The 14,864-nt window shown below is 30.4% G+C and overlaps 2 protein-coding genes across 4 annotated transcripts in view; one reads left to right on the forward strand and one right to left on the reverse strand.

Moving 5' to 3' along the window:
- LOC132748929 (protein MON2 homolog) overlaps window positions 1-14,864 on the reverse strand; it is a 105,019-nt gene that overhangs the window by 15,802 nt on the left and 74,353 nt on the right. The window lies entirely within an intron of this gene.
- LOC132748930 (thyrotroph embryonic factor-like) lies at window positions 789-8,467 on the forward strand. 3 transcript variants are annotated; one of them, XM_060738601.1, is made up of 2 exons: window positions 789-1,030; window positions 6,524-8,467. In XM_060738601.1, the coding sequence occupies exon 2, from the start codon at window positions 6,610-6,612 to the stop codon at window positions 7,387-7,389; it is 780 nt and encodes a 259-aa protein (XP_060594584.1). In that variant the 5' UTR covers window positions 789-1,030; window positions 6,524-6,609; the 3' UTR covers window positions 7,390-8,467. The 3 variants fall into 3 exon arrangements, with proteins under 3 accessions (XP_060594584.1, XP_060594586.1, XP_060594585.1); XM_060738603.1 differs by lacking the exon at window positions 789-1,030 and adding an exon at window positions 1,115-1,242; XM_060738602.1 differs by lacking the exon at window positions 789-1,030 and adding an exon at window positions 4,970-5,393.

The following is a 14,864-nucleotide window of genomic DNA, read 5'->3' on the forward strand; positions in this document are numbered from 1 at the left end:
CCACAACAGCACTGCTCTTATTTTCTTTTCTTTATTTTTCTACAATTTTATCTTTCTGGTAAATAATTGCGGGGAAAAAGAAAATCTACGAATCTTAAATGATACTAAATTTTTTATAAAGTTTCCCCAGCAGAAACTTGTTGATTAATTTCTTAGAAATACAAAAAGCTTAAATAAAATTTATAAAAGAAACAAGTTTGAACACTAACAGCACTGCACTCTGACGCTTTTCCTGTAGTTATTTGAAATAGCCTGTTTTTTACCTTTTTGTACTTAAAGGTATTCAAATCTTTAATCTTTAAATAAAGCATGAAACCCCTGATTTTCATTCTTAATAATAGATCACCTTAATTTTAAATGGCCTGTTTTCAGGCCATCACACTAAAAAATCAATAAAATCAATTTATAGTAAATCTATGTTTAGAAACTCCTAGATTATAATCTGCTATTTACTGCAGATTTCAGTGAAAGCCTGTCAAAAGATCTTCTTATCTGCAAATTCCATTGCAGCCAAATAATACTTCATCAATGTACACCTAACACACCCTATTGTGCAGTGTAAATCTGCAATTGTTATTTTTACAATGCCAAAAAAGATTAATTGGAAATTTCCTATTTAATCTATCCATCTAGACTTTACTATACCCTCCAGATATTATGCTTGAGAGAGCTTACTGGCCATTAGTCAATACAGTGCAGTGTGATTATGTAACATTACATCACATTGGATAACACTGGTCACATGACCAGCTCAGGTAATCAGTATGCAAGGTCATAGGGTCAGTTTCATTGAAAATCATTGGTGTATGTGTGTTGAGTGGGTTTGTGTAACATTGACAAGTGATCTAGTAACTATTGGTCAGTCTTATGTGTAAATGACCAGTGGGCATAACTGACCATAACTTTACGAGATAAGGGCATTATTATCTAACTTTAACACATAGCATCCTGTGTTTTTAAAAATAATTTTTTGTAAATTGCCAACACAAGTTTGTTTCAAGGAAATGGAATTTAGTACAACAATGTAAAGGTAATGTATACATATAGATTCTTGTTTTGTTTTGTACTTTTAGTAGTATTGATGACTTGTTAATGAGTCAGTAAGTTGTAAACAAAGTAGTGGGCAGTATGCCAGTTCTTGTTGTAGTACATAGGTCAAGGAGGTCTACAACTAGGGATGGTCAACCTGACCAGCAGAGAAATTGGATGTAATTCTAGATAAAAATATATAACATAGCTGAGGTAATGAATAAGTTAGTGTAGTAAAAGTTTGATTTAAATTTTGTTGCTTTTTCTTCTCAAAGACTATGATTTGCTGGTACCTTTTTACCCCTAAAACAGCCTGTGAGATGAATATGTTTTGAAAGCATGCTTCTACATCAAACACAGTAAATTATGGTAGTTTTGACAAAAATTCATTTTAAACACAAACAATATTTCAAGAACAGACCTGCTTTTGACTTATATATTAACTATTTTTATTAGTATACTTATCATTTTTGTAAAACCTGCAATTTTAAATTATTTTTTATTATTAGTCATTTTTTTATGTAAAAGGAAATATACTGATTGGAATTGTACTATAAATCTGTATTAATCTAGCTTTCTTTTTTCAGTCAAGCCCCTCGTGAGTAAATACTGAAAAAAAACTCTCCATGTGTACCACATGATTTAAACATTATTTTTATTCATAATTAACATGAAAAAAAAAAGTGTTTAAAATTGTCAAGCATCAGTGATTTTTTAAAACTTTTACCTGTAAGGAAGTATACAATTTTTTGTCTGTCACTGATATTGATAGAAGTATAGATATTGTAAGAAAGGTATGTAGGAAATAAACAAGTTATGTCATATCTGACATTGACGGACAATGGTCAAAATCAAGAGGTGAGAATTGGGGGTATGAATGGACTGTAAATAAGCGGTCCCGTAAAAAAGTGCACATTGATTGCCATATATACAATCATATTACAAAGTGTCCTGACTGGACAAATACAGTAATTGATTTATCACACATAAGAATTTTCAAAACATACCTAACACTAGATTGACATTTTCTAATCACTTTTAATTTAACTTTTTTTTCTTTTCTCGTAACTGACAATTTGTACTTATATATGGAAATTTACTGTTCAGTTGTCTGACAATATTAATTTCTCTGAAAAAAAAAGTGTAATTTTTAAACATCAAAAATGTTTTGTAATTATATAAAGTTACATGGTTAAATGCCATTTGAAAAAAAAAATCACTGATTTAGATTTGTAGATTTTTTTTGTCTCCCTCACCAAAAAATAAAATAAAAAATGCATTACTTAATAGCCATTATCTAAGCTCAATATAACATATTATTATAATACCACATTTGTAAATTAAAAAAGTAGCTTAAAAAGTTGTTTTATTGAAAATTTCATGCAAATTTAATCATTATTTAAATAATCTTTTTTTTCTTTAAAAAACAAAACAGACTGTAAATGATTGTGTTTTATGTAAACACAAAAATGATTTTTTTCTTTTAAATAAAATTAACCAAAGCTCAAATTCAAAAAAGGCTGTTTAACTGCTTGAAAAATTTATCAAGTAGGATAAAATTTTCTGGTTTGTTTTTCTTTCGTTTCCATACAAAAAAAAATCATAAAAACATCAGCCAGTGAAAAATCCATGTTAAAAAATATGTAAAGTTTAGTTTTAATAAAATTTTAATAAAATCATTAAATCAAATTTTACTTATTTGTAATATCTAATATTGAATAATGGATTTTTATATATTTCCTGATAACCAATATAATATTACAATAATGAAATTATGAACATTTTACCAACATACAAGTTTCTAACATTTTTCTTGATTTCATTGAAAAAAATAATGTTATGATAAAATTTTCTAATAAATAATTCTGAAATGTCTTTAAAATTTATAAGATGTTAATTCCCTATATCCCAAAGCACTTTTTTCCTAGGTAAATTACTCCAGTATTAACTATCCCATCATTATTTTCTCAATGACCATTAGGTTTTCAATACACAAAATAAAAGTGTGACTATTTTATTCCTTATTACATCATTTTACAGTTAGAACCATTCTGATGCAGAAGTTGGCAATATTACATAACCAGTCTAACCTTGAAAATGGGGTGAATTTATGAAAGGGAGGTAACTGGTGTGATGTCATATTACATTTATAATGATCTGTGATGTCATGTTACACAAATTACACTATGATGACATCATTTTACATCCTACTGTTTACATGGAAGTAACCTGATGTAACATTGAAGGAGTCATCATTGGAGTAAGGCAATGTTAAGGTCATCTAAGGATAATTCTAGTTGATTCATTTTATTTTCAAGAGTTTCATTTTTATTATTTAGAGAAGAAATATGGATTAATAGTTAAATTTAAATAGTTAAATGAAGTAGCGTTAAATCTATAAAACTGTCATGCATTTCTAACCATTAAGAATGTATTTCATAAAAAATTATAACAATAATGTATCAATGTAAAACAGATGTTGCAGTGAATAAAATTGCAACACAATCTCAATTTCTTATAAATTGAATTTTTCAGAAAATAAGAACTCTACATTATTTTTTAATTTAATAAAAAAAATAAAAAAATACCATGGTGGCCTTTTCTATCACCATTTATCTAGGTGATTTTAAGAGATACAACAACATTGGATTTAATTCTATTTTCAACATATTTTTTTTTACTTGGAAATTATTGTTTGCAGTTTTGGAAATCATTATTAATGTCAAACTCAATTAATTAAAAAAAAAAAATACATTTGAGTTGGCTCTCTAGAAAAATTGCATTTAAGTTAAGACTTTTCATTTTCATGCAAATAAAATAACTATGTTATTCATTTTTTTAAACATCTATTTTCGTTAGAAAATTATTTCAATCTGCAGAAATGATTGGATTTATAACATTGCTTGTTTTACAAATTCGTAATCCATAAAATTTTTGTGTGTGAATTAAGCTCAAACAATTTTTTTATCTAAAACTAAGCTGAAATTTGAAAATTACAGTCCAAACAAAAACTGATAAAGAAACTATAATGTCTTCATGATTTAGATAAAATAATCTAATATATATACATACCATTTAGTGCAAATACTTAACTATTATATATAGTGAAGTTACTTAAAAACAAACAAAATTAAAAAGATATTTAAATAAAATTGTTAACAGAAATGGATTTAATGAGATACAGATGAAAGAATTAAATAAAAACTTTGAAAACAGGATAATAAATGGATTTTAATACAGTAAGATTGAGATATGGATTAATGTAGATTATAGAAGATGGGGAACATATAAATGGATTTTTAATGTAAAGGTTATAATTATCAAATTCATGAATATATTGTTATACATGTTTATAAATATTTTGATTTTAATGTAATGAAACCAACTGATAAAAATATTTGAAAACACATACATGTATATATAAATGGATTCTAATGAAAGGATGAATAAAAATTGATAAAAATATTAAATAATGTGAATTTATACATGGATTCTAATGTAAGGATAAATAAAAATTGATGCAAATATTGGAAAACGAGAATATATATATGGATTCTCTGGGAAAGACACAAATTGATGAAAATATTGGAAATAAAAGAGAATATTAATATTTGTGTCACCTTGACTCATTTATGTTATTTATGATAGAACTGTTGAGCAAATTTAAATTTTGATAAACAGAACTTATCGTTGGGAATGAAATGGTAGGTTGGAAACTAAAATAAAATACCAAGGCCATAACAAAATAATATTTTTATTATTTTAAGCAAGAAATTTGAAGTAAAAATTGTGTTTTGTTACTGGTAATTGTATTATACAGTATTCTACATAGAAAACTAATGATTGTGTTTTTTTTAGACCAGACAACTTTTTGGTTTTTCTCATGAAATAATGTTTTTTACAGTTTTATCACAATTATTTCTGACAGTTATTCAGTCCCAAATACCGTTGAAAGTATTTCTTAACAAGAGCAACAACAAAAGTTGCTAAGTTGCCAGCGGTTGTGTATTACAATACAACTATGATGTCACGTTACAACCTGACAACCATTCTATGATGTCATATTATGTCATAACTACAGAAAAAATACTATAAGGAGATAAAGAGAAATTAAAGAGTGTTAATCCAATATCCAATAAACACTGATTGGGACAAAATGTCACCAAATACACTGTACAATACACAATATGTTGTCAGAGCTCAAGATCGGGAAATTCTGATGACTGTGATTCAACCAATAACTTGTTAACATTGCAACTGTTGACTTCACATTGCATCCATTACATTACTATAAACAGTTTGAAGTGTTAGTTATTATTCTTTAATTGGATTATATCTTAGCTCAAGAAAATTTGTACAAAAAGGTAATGTTTACAATTGTGAAGAACAAAAAAGTAATATTTTTATTCATTCTTAAGATTATTTTAACATTACAATACATATATGGTTTATTTTTTCTGAAATTACCATGATATTCACTTTCAATGCAGATACATTAATTACAATTTTCTTTCAGGTTAATTCAGTCACTTGAACATTTATCCTTCACAAGGGATAAAAGAGTAAATTGTCTTTTTTAAATCCAACAAAAACCTTATGTTTATACATGATGTGATTTGTATATATGCAGCTATACTCATGTTTTTGAGCATTTATTTTACAACCTCAAAACATGGCACAAAACCAAACCATGATCGGGTGACAATGCCTTTTATAATAATAAGAGAGGCTTAATTTTTAAGAGAGGCTTATTAAGGTTATCTTTAAGTCCAAGAGGTGCCAATTAATGGAACTAATAAACAGAAATGTGCCAATAAAATCATAAATCAATAAATCAAGTTTAAAGATGTCATGTTGTGTATATTGAAATACTGTTCAAATAAAAAATCTTTAATCTTTAAGACAATTGGGGGGGGGGGGGGGGGAATGTGCAACAAAGACCATGGTGGGGTGCCATAGAAACTATGTTATCTTATAACCCTGGTTATAAGACCTATATAAGAGATACCATACCACAACATACCAGATATACAATCATTTAAAATGTACCATGTGGTTTATAAGCTATGGATGTATCCAGGGAGAAAACAGCTGGTGTAACATGTCTAGTTGTTACAGAATGGTTGTAATTAACTTACCAATAAATCATTGCCTACATAATTAGCGTAAATCAGTTGTAAATTATATGTTTATATTAAATTATCCTATACATACAGATGCATTAGGGTTTCCAATATTACCCATGAAACATGTATAAAGACAATATCCTGAAAATCTATGAACAAAATTCTTTTAAATAGTTGATTAAATTGATTTTACAGGGTACTGACAACTAGGACTTCAATTGTAAATTCATCTATTATTTTGAAATTTACTTAAACAGAGATGTATTTTTAATATTGAAATACAGTCATTTGGAACAATGTATTGAATAATTTACAATAACATCTTGAATCATATTTTTCAAAAAGTTTTTCTGTCTTTTTTATTTCAGAATGATGAAAAAGTGAACTCTTTTCTAAGTGACCTTACTGACCATCACCTCATTACCATAGCAACTATCCTCCTAGCAGCAAAATCATGCAGGATCCATACTCTGCCATGATGAGCTCACAGCAGAGAACTGATCATTTCAAGTCATACCAAATGCAGCGTCAGAATTCAAATAGCTCAAACCAGTCGCCACCAAGTGCCGGTTCTAATTTTAACATGAGTTATATTCACGGTCTGCAATACACTCAATCTATGGGAGGTTCCGATCTCTACAATGCAATGACAATGCCATCTTCAATGGCGCAAGATTTTTCCCCCTTACCAGCACACATGGGATCTCATTCATCAATGAATTCTAACTCAATGTCGCGTATAAATCCAACCACACACACCATCACACACACAGCAACTTCACCGAACGCATCATCGCCACCGAATTCTTCCATTCCGATATCTGAAGTATCATCTCCGGGCCCCTCATCAAGTCGCCTCAGCACGTCGCCAGAAAGTCATAGTCAGGGAGGTAACTCTCACATGTCAAATCACTCTCAGTCTCCCGGTGATATTTGTAAAACTGAATCCAGTGACAGTGGTTCGGTCAAGTCAGGAAACGAAGATGATTCAGGGATTCCGCCAAAAAAGCGAGCACTTAACGTGCCAGAGGAACAAAGAGATGATTGTTATTGGGAGAAACGCAAGAAAAACAATGAATCAGCAAAGAGATCTCGCGAGGCTAGAAGAATGAAAGAGGAGCAAATAGCTCTGCGCGTCGTGTACCTGGAGCAAGAAAACCTCCAATTACGAACTGAGGTGTCCCTCTTAAAAAGTGAGATTGAGAAGTTACGATGCATGTTGTATAATTCTTAAGAGATATGGATGATTATAATCAAAGAACTTATGGCAATATTGATATGGTTCAAGATGAGAATACGGTCCATGTTTTTTTTTCTCAATCAATCACAGACACAAACAAAACCAAACAGTGCCATGCTCTTCTAGTGAACATCAAAAGTTAAACAAAACAAATCCGGTTAATATGTAAATGTGGAAATGTTTGGGTTTGAATTCATCATTTCTCTTCAAAATAATTCCCTCGTACTTGTTTGTTGCTGAATATTACACAGCAAAGTGAAAGGATGTGAAAAACAAGTGAAATGCTCAAAAAGTTTTATTAAAAAACAGTGTATTAGTTTGGAACCTGCTCAAATCACTCAGGGAAATTTCTAAAGTGATAAAGTGGCATAAGGGTACTAGTTTGTACCAGTATATAATTTAACTCAGGGACGTTGGACCAAAAGTTTTTTCAGGAAATTTTGTTCAATTTTGTTCAGACTAATGTATACATACATTTTGGTGACAGAAATACATAACTTTTGGAGATTATAAAAATTATTGAAAACCCCCCGGTGACTTTGTTTTGTTTATGATGATTTCTATGTTGCATTTGTTCCTTTGTCTTCATTACCAGTATTAATTTCTATAAATAGAATATGCCTGTGTGTAATTGCAATGGTGTGTAAACACAAGTGTGTGTAATGTATATGATGATGTATTTTCTGTGTTAATAATATCTCTATGTTGCCATATGATGCTGTTTGTTTTCTGAATTTACATTGTAATATTGTATTAAACTGTTAACAACATTTTAACCAGGATATATGCACCTTTTCACCGTTTGTCATTATGTAATAAGCGTTTTGCCCTTTGCATTATAATTTATACTTATTACTGGTATATATAGGTAATTTCATTTATTTATGAATGCTATTTAAATCAAATAAATGTTTACAGTAAGATGTTAAAAAATTTCTGTAATTAACGTAAAAGCTAGCCAAACATTAGTTCAAGTCAGTAAAAATAAATTATTTCATTTTTTCTTGAAAAATTGTACAGTTAAAAATTACTTTTCATGCCAAAGATGTTAAAAAATTGTGTATTATGTACTTCAAAAACTGCAATTAGAAGATTTATCTGGAAGTTATTTAACATAAATTTAATGTAAGAATTGCTAAGGAAGGGCATTCTTTTTTTCCCTATGATTGTCATTTGATCATTTTTGTAAGACTGTCATGTGACCTTTTTACCTAAATTGTCATGTGACTATGTTTAACGAAGATTGTCACTAAGGGTGTCCTGAGCTTGCCATGTGACTTTTCCCCTAAGATTGTTATGTGATCTTTTACCTGAGCAGGGCTCACACTGGCTCAAATAAAATAATAGCCAATAATTTTAACTTAAAAAAATAATAGCCAAAAGTTCAGCGGACTATTCATGAATTAGCGATTAACAACATAAGCAGTTGATTAAATAAACATTACATAAATTTATATCTTTCAGTTTTATAAGGATTCTCAAATAAACTGATACATTTGTGTATATTGATAACTACTTTTTTTAAAAATAGAACCACAACTTTAATTGTTATTATAGAACAGAATAAAAACGTTATAATTAGTATAATTACTGTATAACAATAATATTAAAGATTTATTATAACTTTACATAATGCTGTTATCAGACAACTTTTTTTGTTTGTTCTAATCAAATTTTGTCAGCTATAACCACTGTCAATTTCCACATTTCACACAGAACTGGAGTAGATCTAGGTCATATTAGCCTATAGAAATAACACAAGTTTGCAAACTCATTCACAGAATGCAGCCTTTTTTCTGAATAATTAACTGAAAAATATCATCATCACCAATGTAATACAAATTTACTGCAATAGTAGTAAAGATTTTTAAACAGAACATAGCTTATTTCACCTTTAAATAAATATCAAAATTATCGGTGTCGCGAAAATATGTGACAATCGGATTTTTCCTGTTTTCTCAAGAAATATTCACAATTTTGGTTGTTGTGCAAATAGTTGTTTGGAATTTAATACTTTTTAAATATTTTACCATTGTTTTCCACTGGCGATTTAGTAAAGTAGCTTAAAACAAAAAAAAAATCAAAATTTGCAATTACTGGAATTCACGGTAAATTTTGGGTAAGTCAATATCCAGTTTATCAATTTTAAAACGATTTTTGTGGCTAATTGACGGATATTTGATGGCTATTATAAATGCTGGACAATATCTTTTAAGTACTTATACAATTATACATCTCGCATGTATTTTATCACCTCGGGCAATATAGTTAGCAGCACGTGACCGGTAAAAAGTTGACACTCAATTAAATGCACCCCGCTGGTGTTAATTGGGTCTTCTGCATTCATTATCGATTTTTACACCTTATATAAACACTGTTGGAAGTAAAAAATAATCGCCAGATTTTGTAGCCAAAATGCAAAAATAATCGCCAATCTTATAAAATAATCGCAAATGGCGACTATGGCGACCGACAGCGTGAGCCCTGCCTGAGACTGTCATGTGACTTTTTCTTAAGAGTGTCATGTCATCTTCTCTGCTTTTTCTAACAATAAAAGTAACATTGTCATGTGGAAATTTCTCATGTAAATTTAATAATTGTATGCAATTTGAGTCTTTACTGAATTTCCAAAGTTAGTAAGATTTCAATTTTGAATATGCAATACATGTGTATCCATTTCTGTCTTGAAAGATTGACTGTAAGATATTGTGTGTACAATTAACTTATATGATTATGATCTTTTACTAATAAAAAGGCATTTGAGCCGCGTCACGACAAAACCAACATAATGGGTTTGCCACCAGCATGGATCCAGACCAGCCTGCGCATCCATCCATGCTGTTCGCTTACCAACCCTATTACATCCTGATCAGACTGCACGGATGCGCAGGCTGCTCTGGATCCATGCTGGTCGCAAACGCACTATGTTGGTTTTGTCATGACGTGGCTCATTTCAATTCAGTGGCCAGCAAGTCGGTTGATACGGGTATAAAGTGTTATATAATATAACTGTCTTATATGAATGCAACAGGTATATATAAATATATGTATATATTATTATTGTTTTACATTAAATATGTAATTATAACTTATTTCGTGTTTGTTTTTATATGATTAAGTACAATCATTCACTATTATAACTTCTGCAAAATTTGAATAATTAATGAATTTGAAACGGTCCATTGTCATAATATTATTTAGCCTTAACTTTCCAAATTCCTTAAATGGACTTGTCCTGCTTCCATTTTTGGACCTGTCTATTATCAATTTTAGGGATATCACCATGAAAAATGAAAAAAAAATTATAGTAAACCAATAGTATTGAGCTTGATCAGACTGTATAAGCAAAGATGATCGACTCGATTCCAGCAGGTTGAGGGTTCAAATATTAGGAAGTTGACTGGACAGGCACTCTGGTTAGCTGGCACAAACTTGAACATGCATCAAACATGCGAAAACTGTTTTGGTATAGGCAAGTTGTTGTTGTTGCTATGGCATCAAAAGATGTAAACTTTTCAAGATTTAGTGTTGTGATACACAATACATTGATTTTGATGTCAGGTAAAGGGAGAGAATTTTGACTTTTAACTTTTGAATAATAATTTACACAACTTTCCATTTATTAAATTACCAATTTCAATTTGATTTACAATGGATATATTTATATAAAGTGGATCACAAAAGTGCAAAAGGTTGAAATATATTTCAATTATTATCTAAGTTTTGATCATCACATATCGTCAACAATGTTACCATTTAAGTTCGAGTCGTGTTGTTGTCAAATTAGTGATAAATTTCGTCCAAAAATGGCCAAAGTTCAAATTAATCTCTCCATGTGAATTATCTATAAGATTACACATGTTAGTGCATGTGAAATAGCCCGCCTGCTCGTGTACGACAAACCTTTTCTGTCCCCTGTTATCTCATCTTTGATAAGATAATCAAAAACGTTATTAATCCTATTGTATGTACTTGAAGGCATAGATAATATAAATGTAAAAATACGCCCCACTCCCTCCCACCTTGCTCTCTTGATTACGGTTTTATTTCTGTTCTTACATGTTTTGATTACAAACCAAATCTACAGAAGATTATAGATTATTGTAATAACACTAAGCTGTTTTGGCATTTTAAGCTTATTGACCATAATGCTTAATTTCGTTCATAAAACTTATTTACGTCTTACTATACAAAGATTTTAAAATGTATATTAACATAAAAGCAGGCCATTATCTCATTACTCGACCATTTAAAAGTGGTCTAGAAATTGACCCATGGACAATTTTCAGTAAAAGGTTATAGCATTTATAAACAATTTCAGAATACAAGTTTTTATTATTATTTAGTGCATTTTATTTTTAAGTAAAAAGGCACTTTCATATGAGGAAATATTATTCAATCACCATAATCAATTAAAATTTACATTTTTTTCAAAGGAGAATTTAATTTTGATACATACATGTATAAAGTATTTGAGATAATGTATTTTTTCAACCCTTTATAGCATTCTCTGCATATAAATAGAGATTTAGAAAAAAAACCAGAGCACAATGACTTACAAAATACATATTTTGTTTCATACACATGTGCACACACAAAAAAATAGAAATAATTTTTCTCCCTGCAAGCTTTATATAGAGCTTAAAAATATTTTCTCTCTCCCCAAAACCTATATTTACAAAAGACCATAATTAACTCAATGCATTATCTACAACAGTGTGAAACATGCCAGGATCCCTGGTGTTCCCTTAATAAACCCGGACAGTAGCTGAATCAGAATCTTAACAGATTACCGTGTCTGACATGAGCTCCCTAGTGTATACTGATACAAGGATTCATGCTAAATTTAACAGTTTAATTAAGTCTCCCAGGGGGCTGAGTGGCTGAAGAGAACTAAATGTCCGTGTGTAGGGGATAGGTGGGTGGGCTGACAGCTCCCTTAGATAACTTACCAGGTATTTCCTGTCCTGGTCAGAACAGAATATTGTTTCTAACAATGACTTCTGGTATTATACAGGGTGTTATTTTGGCTAGTTTCACAAGCTAATAGCCATGATTGTAATCCTTTGGTATTTGAAAATGATGCTAATTAGGGGGCTAAAATATTTCATTAGCTTTGTCACAGTTATAAGTGTATCATTTCAGCTTTAAAATTCTTCTTCCCTCTAACAGCATGCAATACTTGGAAACACAAAAATTATGACACCTTACCTTACTAATTAATTATCAAATGCTTAATTATCTAGGCGATTGTTTAACTTTTCTAAGGAACCATTGTTACAAAATACAGTAAAAACCCACTTTATGACCACCCGATTATAGAGAAAGAATAATTTTTATCAGTACCAAATTTTTTCTTCTTTATTTCAATGCTTGCTAACCAGGATGATAAAAGTATGCTATGAACAGGGACAGCTTTAAAACTGTTGAGTCTCAATTGTAAATATTAATATATATTATTAAAAATTTATTATACAAATCCACCATATGTTTTAATTAAGAAATTCTAAATTATCAGTGTCACAGGGTGAGAAAAATGTGCAGCCTGACTGGGACTTGAACCCAGGACCCTCGGAATACCGTACCACGGCTCTACCGACCAAGCTATCCGGCCGCTTACACATCTTCTCCCTTAAATGGTGAACAGTTCTGAACCGTGACATAAATAAGTCAGTGTACGGTAGAAACCATTTTAGATCCAAGATAAAAATCAAAGTAAAGTAAATCTTAGTAAAGTTGACTATTGAGCCTGGACAATGAACAGATAGGGCAGTAAATGTTCAGTATAACCTCACATCAACTTGAGGTGCAAGATGGCCCCAACCATTGACCCCTCTGTAACCTTACAGAGCCCAGATGGTCTTAAGTGCCTGAAGCCTAAGCTAGCCACCGTTTCATACTTCAGTCATCAACTCCTCATTAAGGCTTACCAAAATAATATAAGATTTTCAGTCCCTACTCTATTATAAACTCTTATAGAAAACGACTATTATTACTTAGTTCATAGCTTTTTTCCATATATAAATACCTTAAGCCTATATCCCTATATGACCAGTGCAAGGGAGATCAGTTATGTCCTCTTGTTCTGCTATGTTCATTATTTCAGTCAGTATATATTTTGAAATTTTACCTAAAAATGATAAATGTATTTGTCCAGATTGAAACACGGACATGTCCATTTAAAATATTTAAGGCGGTAAGGGTTAACAACTGAATATTTGTAATGGAATCTCAAGATAATTGATAAATAAGAGTGAGAACTGAGATTATTTTACTAATTATGACTTGCCATATAAGACTGCAAGTTTGATAAAGAAATCAAACATACAAAATATAAAAATCATGTACTGTTGAATTGGGCATTTCAGACATCTCATGTTAAAATAATACTCAAGTTGAAATTTGAGTTAAGGACTGGCCTGACTGCACATATATACAGGGATAACCTGGCTTCACGCTTAAATCCAACTTGGCAGTACTCTCTGACTTATGAAAATGAGCAAAATTATATAAAACAAACATCTAAATAAAAGCCAATCATGGCCAATACCTATTTAAAATTTCCAAATCTGAAAATCAATAGATACTGTCAACTCATAGTCACTACACCTGTTCTTCTCATCAGGAACTGAAATCAAAACTGCTGAAACCTGACACTATACCTTGGCCTAATCACCTTTGGCATAATAGTAGTGCTACTACTCTAAACTATGTGGTAATTACAATTTCATTAATAGGACTGGACAAACTGCTCCTCCTTGCTGAACCCCGGCTTTTAGTCCTAATTGCCAAATTAAAAAGCAATGCTGTCAATCACAAGAAGAAAGGGGCACCTGGCCACTCTGTAATTTGGCTAAAATGAAACAAGGCGGAAAAGCAGGGTTTAAGTGGGTGTAAGTGGGAGTATCGCGAGGCCGTAATTTCTGGCACGTGCTGGTGTTGTCCCATGTCAATTCAGTACAAACATTTGCAGAAACTGCATGTGACACTTGTCCAGTTTGATGGAATGTGTCATTTTGAAAGTATTTTAAAAAGAATAATGGATTGTTATGCACCGCAATTAAAATATTTCAAGTCAATTTTCCCATCTAAACAGGACCTGCAATGGTGTAATATAAAGAATAATATACCAGTTGATTATTTCTCGAGGAAAAAAACATTATATTCTGTACTTAAACTATAAGCACAATTTACCATATACAAAAAATTGATCTATAAAACAAATTTATATCACATATAAAAGTAAAATCGTGGACAATCCCTTCTTTGTTTTTGTAAAACAGACATGTATTTTAGGCACATTAAGCCTCATTCTTCCTCAGAAATGAATACATTTTTCTTTCAGTAGAAAGAGCATACATCTGTTTTATACTGTTGTAATAATGGATTTAGAACATGTGAAATTATTATAAATGATGTTTCAAATTTAAGTCCAGTATACAAAGTCAGCAGAAAGTTCAAATAAAAAA

The sequence above is a fragment of the Ruditapes philippinarum genome, unplaced genomic scaffold, assembly GCF_026571515.1.
Source record: "Ruditapes philippinarum isolate M1 unplaced genomic scaffold, ASM2657151v2 ctg2091_1_1_1_1, whole genome shotgun sequence".
Taxonomy (NCBI): domain Eukaryota; kingdom Metazoa; phylum Mollusca; class Bivalvia; order Venerida; family Veneridae; genus Ruditapes; species Ruditapes philippinarum.

Bases quoted from the DNA above. Each gene is read 5' to 3' on its own strand.
- LOC132748930 (XM_060738601.1), top strand. From the start codon at position 6,610: ATGCAGGATCCATACTCTGCCATGATGAGCTCACAGCAGAGAACTGAT.